The sequence below is a fragment of the Wyeomyia smithii genome, chromosome 1, assembly GCF_029784165.1.
Source record: "Wyeomyia smithii strain HCP4-BCI-WySm-NY-G18 chromosome 1, ASM2978416v1, whole genome shotgun sequence".
NCBI lineage: Eukaryota > Metazoa > Arthropoda > Insecta > Diptera > Culicidae > Wyeomyia > Wyeomyia smithii.
The window spans coordinates 93,793,875-93,816,117 of record NC_073694.1 but is presented as its reverse complement, the minus strand read 5'-3'; the positions used below and the strand labels follow the sequence as shown (position 1 = coordinate 93,816,117).

General features: G+C 40.9%; 1 protein-coding gene across 1 annotated transcript; it reads left to right on the top strand.

Annotated features, from left to right (window-relative positions):
• Window positions 1-526: 526 nt before the first annotated feature.
• Window positions 527-2,119, top strand: LOC129716948 (uncharacterized). The gene has a single exon (XM_055666791.1). The coding sequence runs from the start codon at window positions 527-529 to the stop codon at window positions 2,117-2,119; it is 1,593 nt and encodes a 530-aa protein (XP_055522766.1).
• The last annotated feature ends 20,124 nt before the right edge of the window (window positions 2,120-22,243 follow it).

The following is a 22,243-nucleotide window of genomic DNA, read 5'->3' as shown; positions in this document are numbered from 1 at the left end:
CAGACCTCACTCGTATCAAGGTTCCTAGATGGATAGGTTTTGGTAGTGACACTGTGTCCGCAGAACTCCATGGCTTCTGCGATGCGTCTGAAAAGGCATATGGCGCATGTTTTTACCTTCGCTGCACATCAGTAGACGATAGTGTTCGAGTTTTGCTGTTGACATCGAAATCGCGAGTTGCTCCTCTCGATGACGTCGCGAAGAAAAGGAAAAAAATCTCCATTCCCCGTCTGGAGGTAACCTCCGCACAAGTTTGCAGTCACTTGTTTGAAAGGGTTGTCCAAGGAATAAATATCACCGCCCAACCGTATTTTTGGACGGACTCGATGATCACAAAATGTTGGCTCTCCTCTTCCCCATCTCGTTGGAACGTATTTGTAGCTAACCGAGTGTCAGAGATCCAACATATCACACGAAATGGAATTTGGAACCATATTGCAGGATCAGAGAATCCTGCTGATGTCTTGTCACGTGGAATGACTCCGGATCAATTAACAGGTCATCAAATCTGGTGGCAAGGGCCATCATGGCTACATCTAGGAAAGGAGAACTGGCCAAAAACAGCACAAATCCATGTCGAAGGTGTAGATCCTACCCTATTGAAAGAAAGAAATCATTGAAAGAAATCATTTTGCCTAGTCCGATTTTTGCTTTAAGATCATCGTTTACGGACACTGTCCGAATTGTGGCACTGTTGTTAAGGTTTAAATTCAACTGCACACACAAGCAAGGCCGCAGACTAGGGTTTCTGACATGTCAAGAAAAAGAAGAGGCGCTCTCCGCACTGATCTCGTTGGCTCAACGAGAATGGTTTGTAGAGGATATAGACGAAATCCAACGAACTGGTGAAGTGAAGACAACGTCAAGACATAAGTCACTAGCCCCTCGTCTAGTTAATGGATTACTCCTGGTAGGCGGACGGCTTAGAAATGCTCGAATAGCTGCTAGTCGAATGCATCCTATTATATTGGCGTTGACTACTATGCTTGTGACATACTACCATCAAAAACTTCTTCATGCAGGACCCCAACTCGTTCTTGCCAGCATTCGTGAGCGATATTGGCCACTTTCAGCACGTAGTATGGTGCGCAAAGTTATCCATCGATGTATGCAGTGCTATCGAGCAAAACCGAAATCTCACGAGCAGCTGATGGGAGATCTACCCACAGAGCGTGTCACTCCTGCTCCTCCCTTTCAAAGAGTAGGTGTCGATTATTGTGGACCATTCCAAACTCGTTACCCCTACCAAAAAGGAAAACCGATTAAGTGCTTTATTGCGGTATTTGTATGCCTTGTCGTGAAGGCTATTCACCTAGAAGTTGTCGCAGATCTAACCACTCAATCGTTCTTTGATGCACTGAAACGATTTGTCTCCCGTCGGGGTCGCCCTGAAATTATAATGTGTGACAATGCAACCAATTCCGTTGGCGCACGTCGTGAGCTAGATAAATTAAGAATGCTGTTCAACAATCAGAATTTTGCTCGAACAGTTTCACAAGAAGCCGCGATGGACAATATACAGTACAAATTTATTCCCCCAAAAACGCCGAACTTTGGTGACCTCTGGGAGGCCGCTGTGAAGGCCATGAAGGGCCATCTTAAGAGAACCTTGGGGAATGCTGTAATCACCTACGAAGAAATGTGCACGCTAACGGCTCAGATCGAAGCTTGTCTCAATTCGAGACCGTTAACTCCGCTTTCCAGCGACCCCAATGACTTAGAAATATTAACACCTGGCCATTTCCTGGTACACCGACCGCTTACAGCAATCCCAGAACCGTCTCTAGAGGATTTAAAGGACACAAGATTATCACGATGGCAGCGGGTGCAGAATTACCTGCAGCACATCTGGCGGCGCTGGTCAACGCAATATTTATCAGAGTTAAATTCTCGCACAAAATGGACCATGCAACGAAACAATTTGTTTGTTGGCGCTATGGTGTTGCGACGTGAAGATAACATCCCTCCATTGAAATGGCGTATGGGCAGGGTCATTGATGCTCACACTGGACAGGATGGCAACATACGCGTGATGAAAGTGCGTACTAAAGATGGAATTTACGTTCGAGGAATCACCAAAGTGTGCATTCTTCCGATAGCAGACAATGTAGACCAATAGTATCAACCCACAAGATCCACTGTTTTGTGGGCGCTGCCGCGGCTTATAGGCATCCGCGGTCAATTAATTGTTCCAGCTCGCTGTGGTTCCCGGAATCCCGAGAACTGTTGCTTCAAGTTAATATCAACTTACTGCCATGTATGTGTATCCAGCTCAGCTCAGTTCCTGTCATTATTTTGTATAAAGCGTCAAGTGTTTTGTGGAGATTGAGGAACCTCCACGCAAAGTTATGTGTCTCGCATGTGCATCCTTCTACGTCAAACCTATGAAGTCAAACACTTTTGTTCCATTAACAGAAACGTCAGAATTACCGCAAGGATCAACCAACTATCTGAAGTCCGAGATCAACTAAGAGGTTCATCCATGCCACCCACCACCCAACGGAGAAAAGCACCATTAAGAGAAAGGTCTAGTTGCAGACTGCAGTTCACCAACGGCGTGTTAGGCGCCAGCGGAGGCGGACGGCCTCCGCGTCCCAGGGAAGTCGTTTTATAATTGTTCATTACTTGTAAAAAAATCCCTCTCATTTGATTCGTAGATTTGTATCCGATGGAAGGCCTTTGTAAAGGCTACCAACGAAACCGAAGGAACTCATGAAACTGACCGGCTACTAGTGCCAGGATGCACCCAGTGCCAGGATACAACCAGCGCCAGGACTCACAGGATGCAGTTCCACTCAGGATTCCTTTGCCGATCCAAACCAGGATAAGATGTTTTGAGTTCCAGTTTTAGTAACCAGTTAATAAGCGATACATTAGCTCGTTGCATTTATTAAGTTGTTTATATTTGTTAGTAATGTACTCGTAGTTGATTGTTAATGTTAAGGTTGAAATTTGCCTTCCAAGGCGGCCGGTTTGAACGCGCTGACGCTAAATTCTTCAGAACTATTTTGCCCAGCCCACTGTTAATTTATGCATGCTATAAGAAACGATAGAAGCAGCTCAATTCTCTATTGTTCAGTCACCCGAACACTTGTAATTAAAATCTCAATGCTCTCCGATCACACGCGAGAGCCGAAAGCCAATTTGCATATTGCCAGTTCATCCGAGATCGAAATCAAATGTACAGATCATTACAGAATAAATCGTCAGCTTGACAAGTCGTGTTTTTTGCCCCCCTAAAATTGTACAAATTTAATCATTAAAATACAGTCCACTAGAGTAAGAAATTAAGTTATATTCCTGACGAGAAAGTCCCAGAATTGAACACTCTCTGAAATGATGAAATTCAAAACAAAAAAACATTATCCGAACCCGAAAGCAATGAGCGTCGCTTGAATCTATATTTTTTGAGTATGGTTTGCATACCTCAAAATAGTTGCTTAACAGAGCTGTATGCCACCACGGGTCGGTACGTGGCGAACATCGAAGGCCACGGAAGTGCTCACTGCTCGCAAGCAGTCCCGGATCATTATCGGGAGCTACCCTAGGCCGTGGTGAGACTCAGGCACTTTGCCGCCGAATACTCGCAAAAGCCACACTGTCCGGAAGCAGCTCTGACGGAGCGAGTAGTGCCGCTCCCACCACCCAAATGCACTATTTCGCCCATTGGGATTGATGCCAGTAACTTCCCAATTACGGCAACTGGTCGTAACGTTGTAGGATACGAGTCGGATTTCGTTTTCGTACCACGATTCTGGGCTGGCACCTGCGCCGAGCTCTCTTAGTAAAGTCGTGTGACAACGGCTTGAAACGGCGAGATAACAACCGGCGCAGGGGTCTCCGCCCCGTAAAACGTGGCAGGCCTTCCAGTACGTTCCGAGTCCATTGTCTGGTGGGAAACAGGCAGGAGTAGGATCAGATGTCTTTTCCTGACTTGCGCCGGTCGGGGGTGTCATAGTTGCCCATAGGGCGCTATGGCAGCCGCCCCTAGCCATGGCCTCACTGCTCCGGCATAAACTACCTTGGGACCATATAGGCGACTACTTCATTATGGATGAGGATAGCGGCCGGAAGGGGGACCCATTTGACCAAAAATGAATAACAATTCGAATTTGAAGAAGGGCGCAGATGGGTTGGAAAACCCATTTGCACGAGGAGGCATCCAGAAGTCTCCGCCGAGTAAGGCGGAAACAGTTGCAATAAAGGATGCCAGCGAAGACGGCATAGGCAGTACGCCTACCGATACTACGCAGGACATGGCGGTGGCCGCCCCACTGCTGATCAAGACGGTCGGCAGACAACGGGACACGTTACCAAGAGTAGCAGCGCTGTCAGAGCAGCTTGTTGTTATCATCGAGTTTGCGAAAAGTCGCAGCAATACGTCAAAGTACCTGAAGCAGGAATTATATATGCTTCGGTCCTCGGCTAATACTGCGATGACAGAGCATGCCGAACTGGCAAGGGCTGTATCTGAGAAGAAGGGCGAAACGGAGGTGTCTAGGAGGGCGACGAAGTTGGTACAAACGGACACCTTCACATTTGCGGCGGTCTACGCCTCCGGGCCAGCTGCCAAACGAACCAGGCAGTCTCCATGGGAAGCGGCCCCGGCAAATACGAAAAAATGGTTGGTTGTGCTGAACCCGCGGGACAGCACACCAGCGGGTTCGAAGTCCGTTGAAGAATCGACCGTAGTCACGACTATAGAACCGTAGGGTTACCGTAGAAGGAAAAAAGCGCCAAAGCAGCACGAAGCGCCAGGGAATAGAAGATAAAAAATGACCTCAAAAAGCCAAGAAGGCGCGGAGCAGGGGTGACGCCCTCATACTCGAGACGGACGGGTCCAAGTACTCTGAAGTCTTGAAAAAAATGAGAGGCGAAACCCAGCTCAATGATCTGGGAGCTGATGTGCGGACCATCCGTCAATCTCGCACCGGTGAGATGATTTTTGAGCTCCGAAAGGATGCTAAAAGCAAGAGCGTCTCCTACAAGGCGGTTGCCGAGAAGGTCCTCGGAAAGGATGTGCAAATTCGGGCACTCACCACAGAGGTGACTCTCCAGCTTAAAAACCTGGATGAAATCACCGAAAGGTGCGATATTTCACAGGCCCTCAAGGATAAGTGCGGAGTGGAAGTGGCCACCGAGGCAATTCGCCTTCGTAAGGGTCCAGCGGGGACCCAGCTGGCCACTTTCTGGCTTGCATCGGCCGATGCAAACTTGGCCCTGAAGACAGCCAAACTTAAGAATGGCTGGTCAGTATGTCCGCTAAGCATTCTCCAGCAGCCGAACGTTTGCTTCAGGTGTTTTGAGGGAGGACACAAGTCCTGGACCTGCAAGGGGCCCGATAGGAGCCAGTTATGTAGGCGTAGTGGTGGTGCTGGCCATAAAGCTAAAGACTGCGAGGAGCCTCCCAAGTGCCTGGTATGTACTGAAAAACGGTACCCCAAACACTTTATGGGAGGCCCACGGTGCCCAGCCGGTAAGGCGGCCACGAAACCACGGGCGTGAGGGTGACACAATTGAACCTGAACCATTGCTATGTGGCACAGCAGCTGCTATACCAAGCAGCGTCTGAGTCGCGGTCGGACATCGCAATCGTATCGAACCCCTTCTGCAATTCTCCCGGAAACGGTAATTGGGTTGCAGTACGGCGGCCATATGCACGACCAGCAAGTTCCCGGTTCAGGAGGTTGTGTCAACCTCAAATGAAGGATACGCGGTTGCCAAGGTGGACGGAGTGTTCTACTGCAGTTGTTGTGCTCCGCCGCGTTGGTCTATCAAAAGGTTCACCCAGATGGTCGACCTGTTATTTATGGAGCTGATGGGACTAACACCCTTAGTAGTGGCGGGCGACTTCAACGCTTGGGCTGTTGAGTGGGGAAGCCACCTCACGAACCGGAAGGGTCAGATCTTGTTGGAAGCTTTGGCAAAGCTCAACCTAGATCTGGCCAACGTTGGAACCAAGTGTACATTCAGCAGAAATGGTGCGGAGTCGATCATCTACGTGACGTTCTCCAGCCCAGAACTGATCGTGAACTGGAGGGTAGACTATGGTTACACCTATAGTGACCATCAGTCGGTCTGCTATAGCGTAGTCCATAACGCGAGGTGGCAGGCGACGGGTAGAGCCAATACTCCGACCGTCCGCGGGTGGAAGACATCGCATTTCGATGCCGAGGTATTTTCAGAAGCAATGAGAAGAGAGCGCGAGGAGTGCAATTGGCTTCGCCCGAGTGCTGACCAATTAGTTGCCACATTATCGCGGGCGTGCGACGCCACCATGCCTAGGACTCGACAGCCTAGGAATGGTAAGTCACCGGTATACTGAAGGACTGACGCGATATCTGACCTTCGCAGTGTGTGCCTCCGTGCAAGACGTATGTTACAACGTGCACGTACTGATGCACAGAGAGTAGAGCGCCGTTCAGAACTCGGATATGCAAGATTGGCGCTCAAGAGTGCGATAAAGGCGAGCAAAAGGGCCTGCTTCGATTGGCTATGTGCGAGAGCCAATCCAAATCCGTGAGGTAACGCCTACAGGGTCATAATGGCAAAGACCAAAGGCGTGTTGGCGCCTGCGGAGCGATCACCAGCGACGCTGGAGCGCATCATTGAGGGACTCTTTCTACGCCACGAGCCACATCCTTGGCCTCCGGCTGCTGAGTCTCACGTCAAACGTTCCAGTATCTCAGACACAGACCAGGGATGGTCGGTCAACCTGCCGGATATCCAATCCGTGAGCGACAGCAGCCGTGTCGAGGTTAAGAAGGAGGTAAGGATTACGAATGAGAAACTCACCGTGATCGGCAGCTCCCTAAAGGTGAGCAAGGCACCGGGAAAGATAGGCCCACGCTGGATGCTATTCTCCCTGTCACCAAGACGGCAGTGGTAGCGCTTCAACGTAAGAGTTGGGGCATTCGCTACTGCGCACTTGTCACGCTCGACGTGAGGAATGCGTTCAACAGTGCCAGTTGGGACTCCATAGCGCTCGCGCTTAGGAGCATCCACGTACCGATGTCGTTGTACAAGATTTTGGAAAATTATTTCCAAAATCGAGTACTAGTTTACATCACGGAGGAGGTACAGAAATGCGTCCCAATCACCGCAGGGGTGCCGCAAGGTTCCATCCTGGGCTCGGTGCTGTGGAATGGCATGTATGACGGAGTGGTGAAACTAAAGTTCCCCGTAGGGGTTGTGATCGTCGGTTTCGCAGACGACATAACGCTAGAGGTCTACGGCGAGTCGATCGAAGAGGTCCAGTTGACGGCCGCGCACTGCATACGCAAGGTCAAAGACTGGATGCACTCTAGGAAACTGGAGTTAGCACATCATAAGACGAAGGTCACGGTTGTGAATAACCGTAAATCAGCGCAACAGGCGGTGGTCAGAGTCGGAGACTGCACCATTACCTCAAAGCGATCTTTGAAGCTCTTAGGGGTTATGGTTGACGATAAGCTCAAGTTCAAGAGTCACGTTGACTATGCCTGTAAGAGGGCTTCAACGGCCGTTGCAGGACTATCACGAATGATGTCTAATAGCTCAGCGGTGTATGGCAGCAAGCGTAAAGTTCTTGCATGAGTGGTTTCGTCCATACTTAGGTATGGTGGGACAGTGTGGTCCAAAGCGCTAGGTACTAACAGTTATCGTGGTAAACTGGAAAGTACCTACAGGCTCATGTGCCTGAGGGTTGCGAGTGCGTATCACACAGTGTCATACGACGCAATATGCGTTCTGTCGGGCATGATGTCTAACAGCATAGCCATTAAGGAAGACGTAGAATGCTTCGATCAACGTGACACAAGGGGCATACGAGGCATCAGGAGATCATTATCGATGATCAGATGGCAGCAAGGAATGGACCAACTCCGCGAAGGGTAGATGGACGCATCGACTTATTCCGGACGTATCCGAATGGGTCGGAAGGCGCCATGGAGAAGTGAACTTCTACCTGACACAGATTCTGTCAGGTCATGGTTGCTTCAGGCAGTATCTACACAGATTCGGGCATGAGGGGTCTCCCAATGGTCCCGAGTGCGTGGATGTGGAAGAGACTGCTGAGCATGTCTTCTTCGTGTGTCCTCGTTTTGTGCATGCGCGTAGCGACATGATGATAGTGAGCGGGCCAGACACCACTCCGGACAACCTAGTTTGGAGGATGTGTAAAGACCCGAACATTTGGAGGGCGGTTTGCGCAGCCATGCCCATTGGCTGAAACTTTGCATGAAAGTTTTTATAGGCAAAAGATGCCATTTTGTGCTATTGGTGTAATTTTTCGAAACAGAACTCATTTTTGAAAAGCTTTTAAAAAATGCTATTTCGGATAGGTATTGATGATTACAAATATTTTTATAGCCAACACGGTTCGTTTGAGCGGTGTGACGTCTTTGGAAAAGTTGTAGATAATGGTTTTGTTTTTCAAAAACAAAATATTTAATCTAAAAACAAATTGTTACTTTTTTGACAAACAGCCCATTTAAAAAAACTGATTTTTTTAATAAAAGTACGAGGGTGGTATTCAAGACAAGACCGCATGACGTTGACTACCGTATTCTTATATTCCATTAAAACAAATAGCAGAGGGAATTGCAACGTTACTTTTACAAAACTTCGAGGCACCAAAAGGTGCCAGTTGCCGATTATTCTTGTTTACTGTTTAGTCCGTCCAGAATTCCAGCCATTTTTAGTATTTTGCAGTAGCCATGTACTTTGAACTACATATCAAGTTGTTATGAAGTTAGTTATTTGTTAGTTTGAGAGATAACTCGTTCGTTATGACAATAGTTATGTTGAATAAGTCGTGTAATTTTAAATCGCTGCGATTACGGTCTTAAGACTGCTAAGCCGTAATCACATCGATTCAAAATACCTCTACAGTCGACCTCTCAACGAACAAATAAGTCATGTAATCTTCGAGATAATAGACTTTCGTTGTTTTTATAATTTAATACATAACGGTTGGAATAAAAATCCGATTATAAACAAATGAAATGGGAACGTATAGAACAGCCGAATTATGAAACCACTTGTTCAAGCATAATTCATCAGCTAACCCCCAACTAGCCCGTTCATCAAATATCAATATAGTTCAAATCGGTTGTGTAGTTTCTGAGATAATGAAGTTTCGTGGTTTTCACATTTCGATACATTACAGACGAAGTTACAGTCCGATTACAGTTAAATTCAATAGGATGTTATGAGACAGCTGGACCTCTCATTTGACACTACATAATTTAGTGAAAATCGGTTCAGCCATCTCTGAGAAAAGGAATGAGCTTAAGTAGTCTTCGGAATATGTTTCTTTTCATAGTTGGATTTCACATTTTTAAACATAACAGGCAAAGTAATTGTCTGATTGCGAAAAAAATCAAAAGAGTCTTATGGGGCAACTAGACCTCCCATTTGACACCGATTTTACGAAAATTGGTCCAGTCATCTCTGAGAAACATGAGTGAGATTAAATAGTCTCGAGAACACGTTTCTTTCCATAACTTTTGAACCACATGTCCAATCTTTATGAAATTAAAAAGTTAAGAATTTTTTAGGTAGCTCGTTCATTTGAGATTATTTTTGCTGAAATCGGGTGCGTAGTTTCTAAGAAATTGATGTTTCGTGATTTTTACTTTTTGATACATAACCTCTAAATTAGAAATCCGATTACAATAAAATTCAATAGAGTTTTATGGGGCAAATAGACCTTTCATTTGCAATTGATTTCATTGAAATCGGTCCAGCCATCGCTGAGAAAATCGAGTGAGATTGGGAGAGCGTTACACACACACATACAGAAAATGCTCAGCTCGTCGAACTGAGTCGAGTGATATACGACATTCGGCCCTTTGGAGCACTTTTATATCTTTAGTTTTTTCAGTGATTGCTATAATGCCGTTCTAATCATAGCAGTCCCATGTTCTACACAAACCTTATGCGCACTGGGACAACAATGCTTGGAACGGCAGTATACCTTTCTAGGAGAAAGGCAAACACCTTGATAACATTTGCTGGATTTATTTTTCATCCTAAATAACAAATTTTTGGTAGCCAGTGAAACCATACCTAACATTTAAAACATAACATTCAAACACATATAATAATATGTTTCAAATATATGACGCGAAATTTGTTTTTGATCGTGGTACAATCGAAACGTTACTGTACTCATATTTAGGTTGGATTCGATTATAAATCATTCGATTGAATATAATTTTAGATTCGATTATTTATAGGAAAGGATTTTTCTTCTATTTCAAAAATATGACATTTTTTCACAACTTTTAAACCACGTGTTTATTCATCATATTTCATCAGTTATCCTTTAACTAGTCCGTTTATCTGATACCAATATTGTTAAAATCGGTTGTGTACTTTCTGAGATAATGAAGTTTCGTGATTTTCACATTTTGATACATTACAGACAAAGTTACGAACCGATTATAGTGAAATTCAACAGGGTGTTATTAAGCAGCTAAAACTTTTATTTGACATTAATTTTATGGAAATCGGTTCATCCATCTCTGAGAAAAGTGAGTGAGTTCAAGTAGTCTTCGGAATATGTTTCTTTTCAAAGCTGGATTTCACATTTCAAATCATAACAGGCAAAGTAAAAGTCCGATTGCAAACAAATCAATAGGGTCTTATGTTGTAACTCGACCTTCCATATGACACTGATTTTGTGGAAATCGGTCGAGCCATCTCTGAGAAACATGAGTGAGATTAAACACTCTCCAGAACACGTTTCTGTAAATAACTTTTGAACCACATGTCCAATCTTAATGAAATTCAAAAGTTAAGGGTTTTTAGGTAGCCCGTTCATTTAAAACCAATTTTGTTAAAATCGGTTGAGCAGTTTCTGAGATAATGATGTTCCGTGATTTTTACATTTTGATACATAACCCCTAAACTAAGAACCCGATTACAATAAAATTCAATAGGGTCTCATGGGGCAACCAGACCTTTAATTTTCAATTCAATTCATGAAAATCGGTCCAGCCATCTCTGAGAAAATCGAGTGAGATTGTGAGAGCGTTACACACACACATACACTCTGCTCGTCGAACTGATATACGACATCGAGTGATATACGACATTCGGCCCTTTTGAGCATTTCTATACCTTTAGTTTTTGCAGTGATTGCTATACCTTTCTCGGAGAAAGGCAAAAAGTGGAAATCGAAGTTATGAGAATTTACAGAACGTAAGTTAACGGGAGTATCGACAAGTGACCAGTCTGCGTTCGATTTGAAAATGAATTTAAAACGGCGGATCGAAATGGCAGTGGCAGCAAGGTAGTTGAATCGTTGCAGTTATAAAGGTGGTAGTGTCACGTGACCCCTCGAAAAGGATCACGGAGGTGTAAAAAACCTAAATTAATCCACCTAGCGGTCAGACTCAGCCTTTCTCATTCAAACTTATTAAAATAGATTAACATGAATGCTTAAATCCAATAAAGGTACATTCACTCTTTGGTTTCTAAAATATTGATGTTTTAATTAAAGTATAAAATATGAAATTTGACGTGATGTTAGTGCTTTAGAAATAGCGAAATAAAAGAAATGACTCTTAATTTCGAACAATTTAATCATGAGCGATACCGGGAACGTTCAAATAGTACGATACCACATTTAAATCATGTTAAGGCCATATGTTTTGATCAAAGCAGGTATAGTGATGAATAGTCTATGGATTTCTTTTCTTTCCAAAACTTTTGAACAGCATACAAAATTGCTATAAAGTTTGTTATTTGTAAGTTTGAAAGATGACTCGTTTGTATGACACTAGTTATGTTCAAATAAGTCGTTTAATACTCGAGATAATAGACTTTCGTTGTTTTACAAATTAAAACATTACGGTTGCTTAAGTTTGATTACAATCGAATGAAAAGGAAACGTATAGGGCAGCCAAACCTTGAAACCACGTGTACAATCATAATTCATCAGTTAACCCTTAACTAACCCGTCCATCTGATATCAATATTGTTCAAATCGGTTGTGTAGTTTCTAAGATAATGAAGTTTCGTGATTTTCACATTCCGATACATTACAGACGAAGTTACAGCTCGATTACAGCAAAATTCAATAGGGTGTTATGAGGCAGCTAGACCTTTTATTTGATACTAATTTTGTGGAAATCGGGCCAACCATCTCTGAGAAAAGTGAGTAAGTCCAAGTAGTCTTCGGAATATGTTTCTTTTCATAGCTGAATTTCAAATTTTTAACATAACAGGTAAACTAATAATCCGTTTGCAAAAAAAAAAAAATACTAGGGTCTTATGAGGAAACAAGACCTTCCATATGACACTGATTTTATGAAAATCGGTCCAGCCATCTTTGAGAAACATGAGTTAGCTTAAATAGTCTCCAGAACACGTTTCTTTCCATAACTTCTGAACCACAAGTTGAATCTTCATAAAATTTGAAAGTTAAGGGTTTTTTAGATAGCCCGTTCATTTGAAATCAATTTTTTCAAATTGGTTGATAACCTCTAAACTAGAAATCAGATTGCAATAAAATTCAATAGGGTCTTATAAGCAGGGTTGATGTTTGTTGACACTCTCGAGTGAAAGTGAAAAAAAGCATCCATAAACGTTATTTTTTTACAATCCTTTCAGAGTTCTCCCTTCCCGCTTTTTGCATGGAAGTGAACTGTCAAAACCCTCATTATATTTCATGCGATGGAAGCAAGACAACAAAATCAGTTTATCAGTTAACAATCTTCGTTATCGGTCAGTGTCAGTGAATAAGGGTTTCGGTGAGGTTCATATTGGTTGAGTGGACTGTTTGTTTTTCTTTTTCGCTTTGAAGTGAAGATCATTCGGTTAGATTTGTCGTCAAATTTTATTCCGTATCCGTGAACGATGCGCGCGATCTATTTCATCTGAGTATAACAGCACGTTACTAGGACGAAAATCTAGTTTATCTGGAAGAGTGCTGCGATCATTGGGAGCGAAAATTGAAAATGATTGGCTGTAATTTTCGAAGAATTTTGCTGAAGAAAATGACTTTTATCAGCACTGCTTATAGGGCTCGTCGAACTGAGTCGAGTGATATACGACATTCGGCCTTTTTAAGCACTTTTATACCTTTAGTTTTTGCAGTGATTGCTATACCTCTCTAGGAGAAAGGCAAAAAGTGAAATGATAGAAAATAACTTTTAATTTCAACTTCAATCCCGAGCAAGGCCGCAAACATTGAAATAGTACAATATCAAATTTAAATTATGTTGAGGCCACATATTTTGATCGTAGCTATAGTTTTAAACAGTCTGCGGGCTATGTTTCTTTCTATAACTTTCAAACCACATGTTTAAACATTATGAAATTCATTGTTTAAGGGTTTAAAAGCCCATTAGTTTGAATTCAATTATGTTCATAGCTTCTGAGATATAAGAGCGATTTTCACAATCTGACGCAGCGCCAAAACTAAAAGTTTGATTACAATGAAATTCAATAGCAACCTTAGCGGCAAATAGACCCCTCCATTTGACACCAAGATGGAAAGAATTGGTCAGATCATCTCTGAGAAAAGTGAGTGCGAAAAAAGGTGCACATACATGCAGAAAATGCTCGATCCCGAGCAGGAGAAAATATCATTATTATATATCAACCAGATATTGGAAATACACATCATTTTGATCTTAATATGGTTTACATAGTTTGTAAAATAACAAAAATAAATACCAAAATATTGTTCCTTTAAGACTATATGAATAACAAAGCTTGATATTTCAATAACAAACCAAGAATTTGCAATTAAAATCACGAAAATAACCGATTCAGATATTTTCAACTTATTGAACACTGGATGCATAACTGATACATTATAAATAATCAACATCGAACAATTTTCACCTTAAAACTTACTTTTAATCAGATATTTTAAAATCACCTCAAACAGCTCATTGAAGGCATAGCGAGATATGATATCAAAATTTTATGATATTTTCATATGCACGTATGAAACGTGAATATATTTCGAATAACACGATGAGTCCTCATAACTAAATATGTTATTGATGAGTTATGATTTTGTTATCCACTCCTGCCCGGGATTCGTTGAACTGAGTCGAGTAGTATATGATATTCGGCCATTTGGAGCACTTTTCTACCTTTTAATTAGCCAGTGATCGTTAGGAGAAAGTCAATATGTCTACTTTCATTATGTGATTTCACATTTTTATGAACAACGGACAAAGTTACAATCCGCAATGAAGTTCAATAGCAACCTATGGGGCAACTAGACTTTTCATTTGACACTAATTTTGTGAAAATCGGTTCAGCTATCTCTGAGAAAAATGAGTGAGTTTAAACAACCTCAGGATAACTTTTCTTTACATAACTTTTGAACCAGATGTTCAATCATAACGAAATTCAAAAGTTAAGGGTTTTGGAGACAGCCCGATCATTTATTGAAATCGGTTATGTGGTTTCTGAGATATTGATGTTTCGTGCTTTTTACATTTTAATACATAACCTCTAAACTAAAATTCCGATTACAATTCATTTGCAATTAATTTTATGAAAATCGGCCCAGCCGTCTCTGAGAAAAGTGAGTGAGAAAAAAAGTTGCCCATACGCATACACACACATACACACACATACACACATACACACACAGACACACACACACACACATACACACACATACATACAGAAAATGCTTAGCTCGTCGAAAGGAGTCGAGTGGTGTATGACATTCGGCCATTGGGACCACTTTTATACCTTTGGTTTTTCTAGTGATTGCTATACCTTTCTAGGAAAGAATGGCAAAAAGAAGAAAAACCCCGCAATTTGCGATATAATATTAATTAGCTAAACAGCTGTGAACTGAGTGAGATCGTACATTAGAAGACACTTTTGAAGGCAATTTGAGCTTGTGCCATTCAAAGAAAAAGAGAAAAAAATAAACACATGCAGTAAGTGACTTATTAACAATCAACACGGCCTCTACATATTGGAACATTCTGCCAGACAACTGTGAATTATCGTGTTAAGAAGGTGCCGAAGTTACGTAGTGGGAATTTTTGGTGAGATGTCGACGACGATGACCGGCTCCATACGGGTGAATGAGTCTTTTCTCTTTTTTGATACCCAGCACATTGCAAGAGCTGGAGTTGAGGTTTTTATTTTAAAAGCGGGTGTAATTTTCTTCCATAGTAACAAAAAATCAAGTTTAAATAATATTTTCACACAGAATCATGGTACGTTACAAGCACTTGAAATTTAAACGGAAGAAATTTTTTTAGGTGACGAGCAATATTTCGAATTGAATAGCTGATATATCGTTCGACGCAGTAAAATTTAGGAATTTACATTTCAGACGAAGGGAGCGATAAATTCAACCAAGTATAAGCCATTCAGGAGCTATTGACGATAGAAGAGAACGACGGGGATAAATATTTTGATTTACTGGTTCTATCAAGTCTACTTAGGTCGAAAGGCCAATTTTCATAAACAATCATATCGTGCCGCTGATGCGCTGGAGAAGATTTCATTCCACTAACGACAAGCATTGAAGCTCTCGGCACGCCCGAGCGCACGCTAGAGACTTTTTTTTACCCGGCAAAATAATCAAAGCGGCAAAGCGGGAAGAAAACGGGCGGCAACACTGCTGGCATAACGAATTATAGAACGAAATCGGGCACTCGCAGAGTTGCGCACATAACTATTCAAAGTGAAAGTTCTAGCGTACGAGTGGCCATACTGCAAGTACGGAAATTAGGGGCTACGTTATCGCTAGCAAAAATGAAGAAATATGAGAAGAGCGTGAGAGCGTAACTACGAATAGCGCGCACACACGTTGCATACAAAAGCTAGTCAGTTGTACTAATTCTCGGGAACACTGTCTCTGTTTATGAATTTTGCAGTGTTATTGCGATCAGCGGTGCAGCGGTGAAATACTAAAAGGGTAAAATATACATCAATAAGAGCAACCACACTTCAATCATAACGAAATTCAAAAGTTAAGGGTTTTGGAGACAGCCCGATCATTTATTGAAATCGGTTATGTGGTTTCTGAGATATTGATGTTTCGTGCTTTTTACATTTTAATACATAACCTCTAAACTAAAATTCCGATTACAATTCATTTGCAATTAATTTTATGAAAATCGGCCCAGCCGTCTCTGAGAAAAGTGAGTGAGAAAAAAAGTTGCCCATACGCATACACACACATACACACACATACACACATACACACACAGACACACACACACACACACATACACACACATACATACAGAAAATGCTTAGCTCGTCGAAAGGAGTCGAGTGGTGTATGACATTCGGCCATTGGGACCACTTTTATACCTTTGGTTTTTCTAGTGATTGCTATACCTTTCTAGGAAAGAATGGCAAAAAGAAGAAAAACCCCGCAATTTGCGATATAATATTAATTAGCTAAACAGCTGTGAAGTGAGTGAGATCGTACATTAGAAGACACTTTTGAAGGCAATTTGAGCTTGTGCCATTCAAAGAAAAAGAGAAAAAAATTAAACACATGCAGTAAGTGACTTATTAACAATCAACACGGCCTCTACATATTGGAACATTCTGCCAGACAACTGTGAATTATCGTGTTAAGAAGGTGCCGAAGTTACGTAGTGGGAATTTTTGGTGAGATGTCGACGACGATGACCGGCTCCATACGGGTGAATGAGTCTTTTCTCTTTTTTGATACCCAGCACATTGCAAGAGCTGGAGTTGAGGTTTTTATTTTAAAAGCGGGTGTAATTTTCTTCCATAGTAACAAAAAATCAAGTTTAAATAATATTTTCACACAGAATCATGGTACGTTACAAGCACTTGAAATTTAAACGGGAGAAATTTTTTTAGGTGACGAGCAATATTTCGAATTGAATAGCTGATATATCGTTCGACGCAGTAAAATTTAGGAATTTACATTTCAGACGAAGGGAGCGATAAATTCAACCAAGTATAAGCCATTCAGGAGCTATTGACGATAGAAGAGAACGACGGGGATAAATATTTTGATTTACTGGTTCTATCAAGTCTACTTAGGTCGAAAGGCCAATTTTCATAAACAATCATATCGTGCCGCTGATGCGCTGGAGAAGATTTCATTCCACTAACGACAAGCATTGAAGCTCTCGGCACGCCCGAGCGCACGCTAGATACTTTTTTTTACCCGGCAAAATAATCAAAGCGGCAAAGCGGGAAGAAAACGGGCGGCAACACTGCTGGCATAACGAATTATAGAACGAAATCGGGCACTCGCAGAGTTGCGCACATAACTATTCAAAGTGAAAGTTCTAGCGTACGAGTGGCCATACTGCAAGTACGGAAATTAGGGGCTACGTTATCGCTAGCAAAAATGAAGAAATATGAGAAGAGCGTGAGAGCGTAACTACGAATAGCGCGCACACACGTTGCATACAAAAGCTAGTCAGTTGTACTAATTCTCGGGAACACTGTCTCTGTTTATGAATTTTGCAGTGTTATTGCGATCAGCGGTGCAGCGGTGAAATACTAAAAGGGTAAAATATACATCAATAAGAGCAACCACACACACACACACACACACACACACACACACACACACACACACACACACACACACACACACACACACACACACACACACACACACACACACACATACATACATACAGAAAATGCTTAGTTCGTCGAAAGGAGTCGAGTGGTGTATGACATTCGGCCTTTGGGACCACTTTTATACCTTTGGTTTTTCTAGTGATTGCTATACCATTCTAGGAAAGAAAGGCAAAAAAGTTATGAGAATTTACAGAACGTAAGTTAACGGGAGTATCGACAAGTGACCAGTCTGCGTTCGATTTGAAAATGAATTTAAAACGGCGGATCGAAATGGCAGTGGCAGCAAGGTAGTTGAATCGTTGCAGTTATAAAGGTGGTAGTGTCACGTGACCCCTCGAAAAGGATCACGGAGGTGTAAAAAACCTAAATTAATCCACCTAGCGGTCAGACTCAGCCTTTCTCATTCAAACTTATTAAAATAGATTAACATGAATGCTTAAATCCAATAAAGGTACATTCACTCTTTGGTTTCTAAAATATTGATGTTTTAATTAAAGTATAAAATATGAAATTTGACGTGATGTTAGTGCTTTAGAAATAGCGAAATAAAAGAAATGACTCTTAATTTCGAACAATTTAATCATGAGCGATACCGGGAACGTTCAAATAGTACGATACCACATTTAAATCATGTTAGGGCCATATGTTTTGATCAAAGCAGGTATAGTGATGAATAGTCTATGGATTTCTTTTCTTTCCAAAACTTTTGAACAGCATACAAAATTGCTATAAAGTTTGTTATTTGTAAGTTTGAAAGATGACTCGTTTGTATGACACTAGTTATGTTCAAATAAGTCGTTTAATACTCGAGATAATAGACTTTCGTTGTTTTACAAATTAAAACATTACGGTTGCTTAAGTTTGATTACAATCGAATGAAAAGGAAACGTATAGGGCAGCCAAACCTTGAAACCACGTGTACAATCATAATTCATCAGTTAACCCTTAACTAACCCGTCCATCTGATATCAATATTGTTCAAATCGGTTGTGTAGTTTCTAAGATAATGAAGTTTCGTGATTTTCACATTCCGATACATTACAGACGAAGTTACAGCTCGATTACAGCAAAATTCAATAGGGTGTTATGAGGCAGCTAGACCTTTTATTTGATACTAATTTTGTGGAAATCGGGCCAACCATCTCTGAGAAAAGTGAGTAAGTCCAAGTAGTCTTCGGAATATGTTTCTTTTCATAGCTGAATTTCAAATTTTTAACATAACAGGTAAACTAATAATCCGTTTGCAAAAAAAAAAAATACTAGGGTCTTATGAGGAAACAAGACCTTCCATATGACACTGATTTTATGAAAATCGGTCCAGCCATCTTTGAGAAACATGAGTTAGCTTAAATAGTCTCCAGAACACGTTTCTTTCCATAACTTCTGAACCACAAGTTGAATCTTCATAAAATTTGAAAGTTAAGGGTTTTTTAGATAGCCCGTTCATTTGAAATCAATTTTTTCAAATTGGTTGATAACCTCTAAACTAGAAATCAGATTGCAATAAAATTCAATAGGGTCTTATAAGCAGGGTTGATGTTTGTTGACACTCTCGAGTGAAAGTGAAAAAAAGCATCCATAAACGTTATTTTTTTACAATCCTTTCAGAGTTCTCCCTTCCCGCTTTTTGCATGGAAGTGAACTGTCAAAACCCTCATTATATTTCATGCGATGGAAGCAAGACAACAAAATCAGTTTATCAGTTAACAATCTTCGTTATCGGTCAGTGTCAGTGAATAAGGGTTTCGGTGAGGTTCATATTGGTTGAGTGGACTGTTTGTTTTTCTTTTTCGCTTTGAAGTGAAGATCATTCGGTTAGATTTGTCGTCAAATTTTATTCCGTATCCGTGAACGATGCGCGCGATCTATTTCATCTGAGTATAACAGCACGTTACTAGGACGAAAATCTAGTTTATCTGGAAGAGTGCTGCGATCATTGGGAGCGAAAATTGAAAATGATTGGCTGTAATTTTCGAAGAATTTTGCTGAAGAAAATGACTTTTATCAGCACTGCTTATAGGGCTCGTCGAACTGAGTCGAGTGATATACGACATTCGGCCTTTTTAAGCACTTTTATACCTTTAGTTTTTGCAGTGATTGCTATACCTCTCTAGGAGAAAGGCAAAAAGTGAAATGATAGAAAATAACTTTTAATTTCAACTTCAATCCCGAGCAAGGCCGCAAACATTGAAATAGTACAATATCAAATTTAAATTATGTTGAGGCCACATATTTTGATCGTAGCTATAGTTTTAAACAGTCTGCGGGCTATGTTTCTTTCTATAACTTTCAAACCACATGTTTAAACATTATGAAATTCATTGTTTAAGGGTTTAAAAGCCCATTAGTTTGAATTCAATTATGTTCATAGCTTCTGAGATATAAGAGCGATTTTCACAATCTGACGCAGCGCCAAAACTAAAAGTTTGATTACAATGAAATTCAATAGCAACCTTAGCGGCAAATAGACCCCTCCATTTGACACCAAGATGGAAAGAATTGGTCAGATCATCTCTGAGAAAAGTGAGTGCGAAAAAAGGTGCACATACATGCAGAAAATGCTCGATCCCGAGCAGGAGAAAATATCATTATTATATATCAACCAGATATTGGAAATACACATCATTTTGATCTTAATATGGTTTACATAGTTTGTAAAATAACAAAAATAAATACCAAAATATTGTTCCTTTAAGACTATATGAATAACAAAGCTTGATATTTCAATAACAAACCAAGAATTTGCAATTAAAATCACGAAAATAACCGATTCAGATATTTTCAACTTATTGAACACTGGATGCATAACTGATACATTATAAATAATCAACATCGAACAATTTTCACCTTAAAACTTACTTTTAATCAGATATTTTAAAATCACCTCAAACAGCTCATTGAAGGCATAGCGAGATATGATATCAAAATTTTATGATATTTTCATATGCACGTATGAAACGTGAATATATTTCGAATAACACGATGAGTCCTCATAACTAAATATGTTATTGATGAGTTATGATTTTGTTATCCACTCCTGCCCGGGATTCGTTGAACTGAGTCGAGTAGTATATGATATTCGGCCATTTGGAGCACTTTTCTACCTTTTAATTAGCCAGTGATCGTTAGGAGAAAGTCAATATGTCTACTTTCATTATGTGATTTCACATTTTTATGAACAACGGACAAAGTTACAATCCGCAATGAAGTTCAATAGCAACCTATGGGGCAACTAGACTTTTCATTTGACACTAATTTTGTGAAAATCGGTTCAGCCATCTCTGAGAAAAATGAGTGAGTTTAAACAACCTCAGGATAACTTTTCTTTACATAACTTTTGAACCAGATGTTCAATCATAACGAAATTCAAAAGTTAAGGGTTTTGGAGACAGCCCGATCATTTATTGAAATCGGTTATGTGGTTTCTGAGATATTGATGTTTCGTGCTTTTTACATTTTAATACATAACCTCTAAACTAAAATTCCGATTACAATTCATTTGCAATTAATTTTATGAAAATCGGCCCAGCCGTCTCTGAGAAAAGTGAGTGAGAAAAAAAGTTGCCCATACGCATACACACACATACACACACATACACACATACACACACAGACACACACACACACACACATACACACACATACATACAGAAAATGCTTAGCTCGTCGAAAGGAGTCGAGTGGTGTATGACATTCGGCCATTGGGACCACTTTTATACCTTTGGTTTTTCTAGTGATTGCTATACCTTTCTAGGAAAGAATGGCAAAAAGAAGAAAAACCCCGCAATTTGCGATATAATATTAATTAGCTAAACAGCTGTGAACTGAGTGAGATCGTACATTAGAAGACACTTTTGAAGGCAATTTGAGCTTGTGCCATTCAAAGAAAAAGAGAAAAAAATTAAACACATGCAGTAAGTGACTTATTAACAATCAACACGGCCTCTACATATTGGAACATTCTGCCAGACAACTGTGAATTATAGTGTTAAGAAGGTGCCGAAGTTACGTAGTGGGAATTTTTGGTGAGATGTCGACGACGATGACCGGCTCCATACGGGTGAATGAGTCTTTTCTCTTTTTTGATACCCAGCACATTGCAAGAGCTGGAGTTGAGGTTTTTATTTTAAAAGCGGGTGTAATTTTCTTCCATAGTAACAAAAAATCAAGTTTAAATAATATTTTCACACAGAATCATGGTACGTTACAAGCACTTGAAATTTAAACGGGAGAAATTTTTTTAGGTGACGAGCAATATTTCGAATTGAATAGCTGATATATCGTTCGACGCAGTAAAATTTAGGAATTTACATTTCAGACGAAGGGAGCGATAAATTCAACCAAGTATAAGCCATTCAGGAGCTATTGACGATAGAAGAGAACGACGGGGATAAATATTTTGATTTACTGGTTCTATCAAGTCTACTTAGGTCGAAAGGCCAATTTTCATAAACAATCATATCGTGCCGCTGATGCGCTGGAGAAGATTTCATTCCACTAACGACAAGCATTGAAGCTCTCGGCACGCCCGAGCGCACGCTAGAGACTTTTTTTTACCCGGCAAAATAATCAAAGCGGCAAAGCGGGAAGAAAACGGGCGGCAACACTGCTGGCATAACGAATTATAGAACGAAATCGGGCACTCGCAGAGTTGCGCACATAACTATTCAAAGTGAAAGTT

Coding starts and splice junctions, on each gene's coding strand:
- LOC129716948 (XM_055666791.1), top strand. CDS start 527: ATGGCTACATCTAGGAAAGGAGAACTGGCCAAAAACAGCACAAATCCA.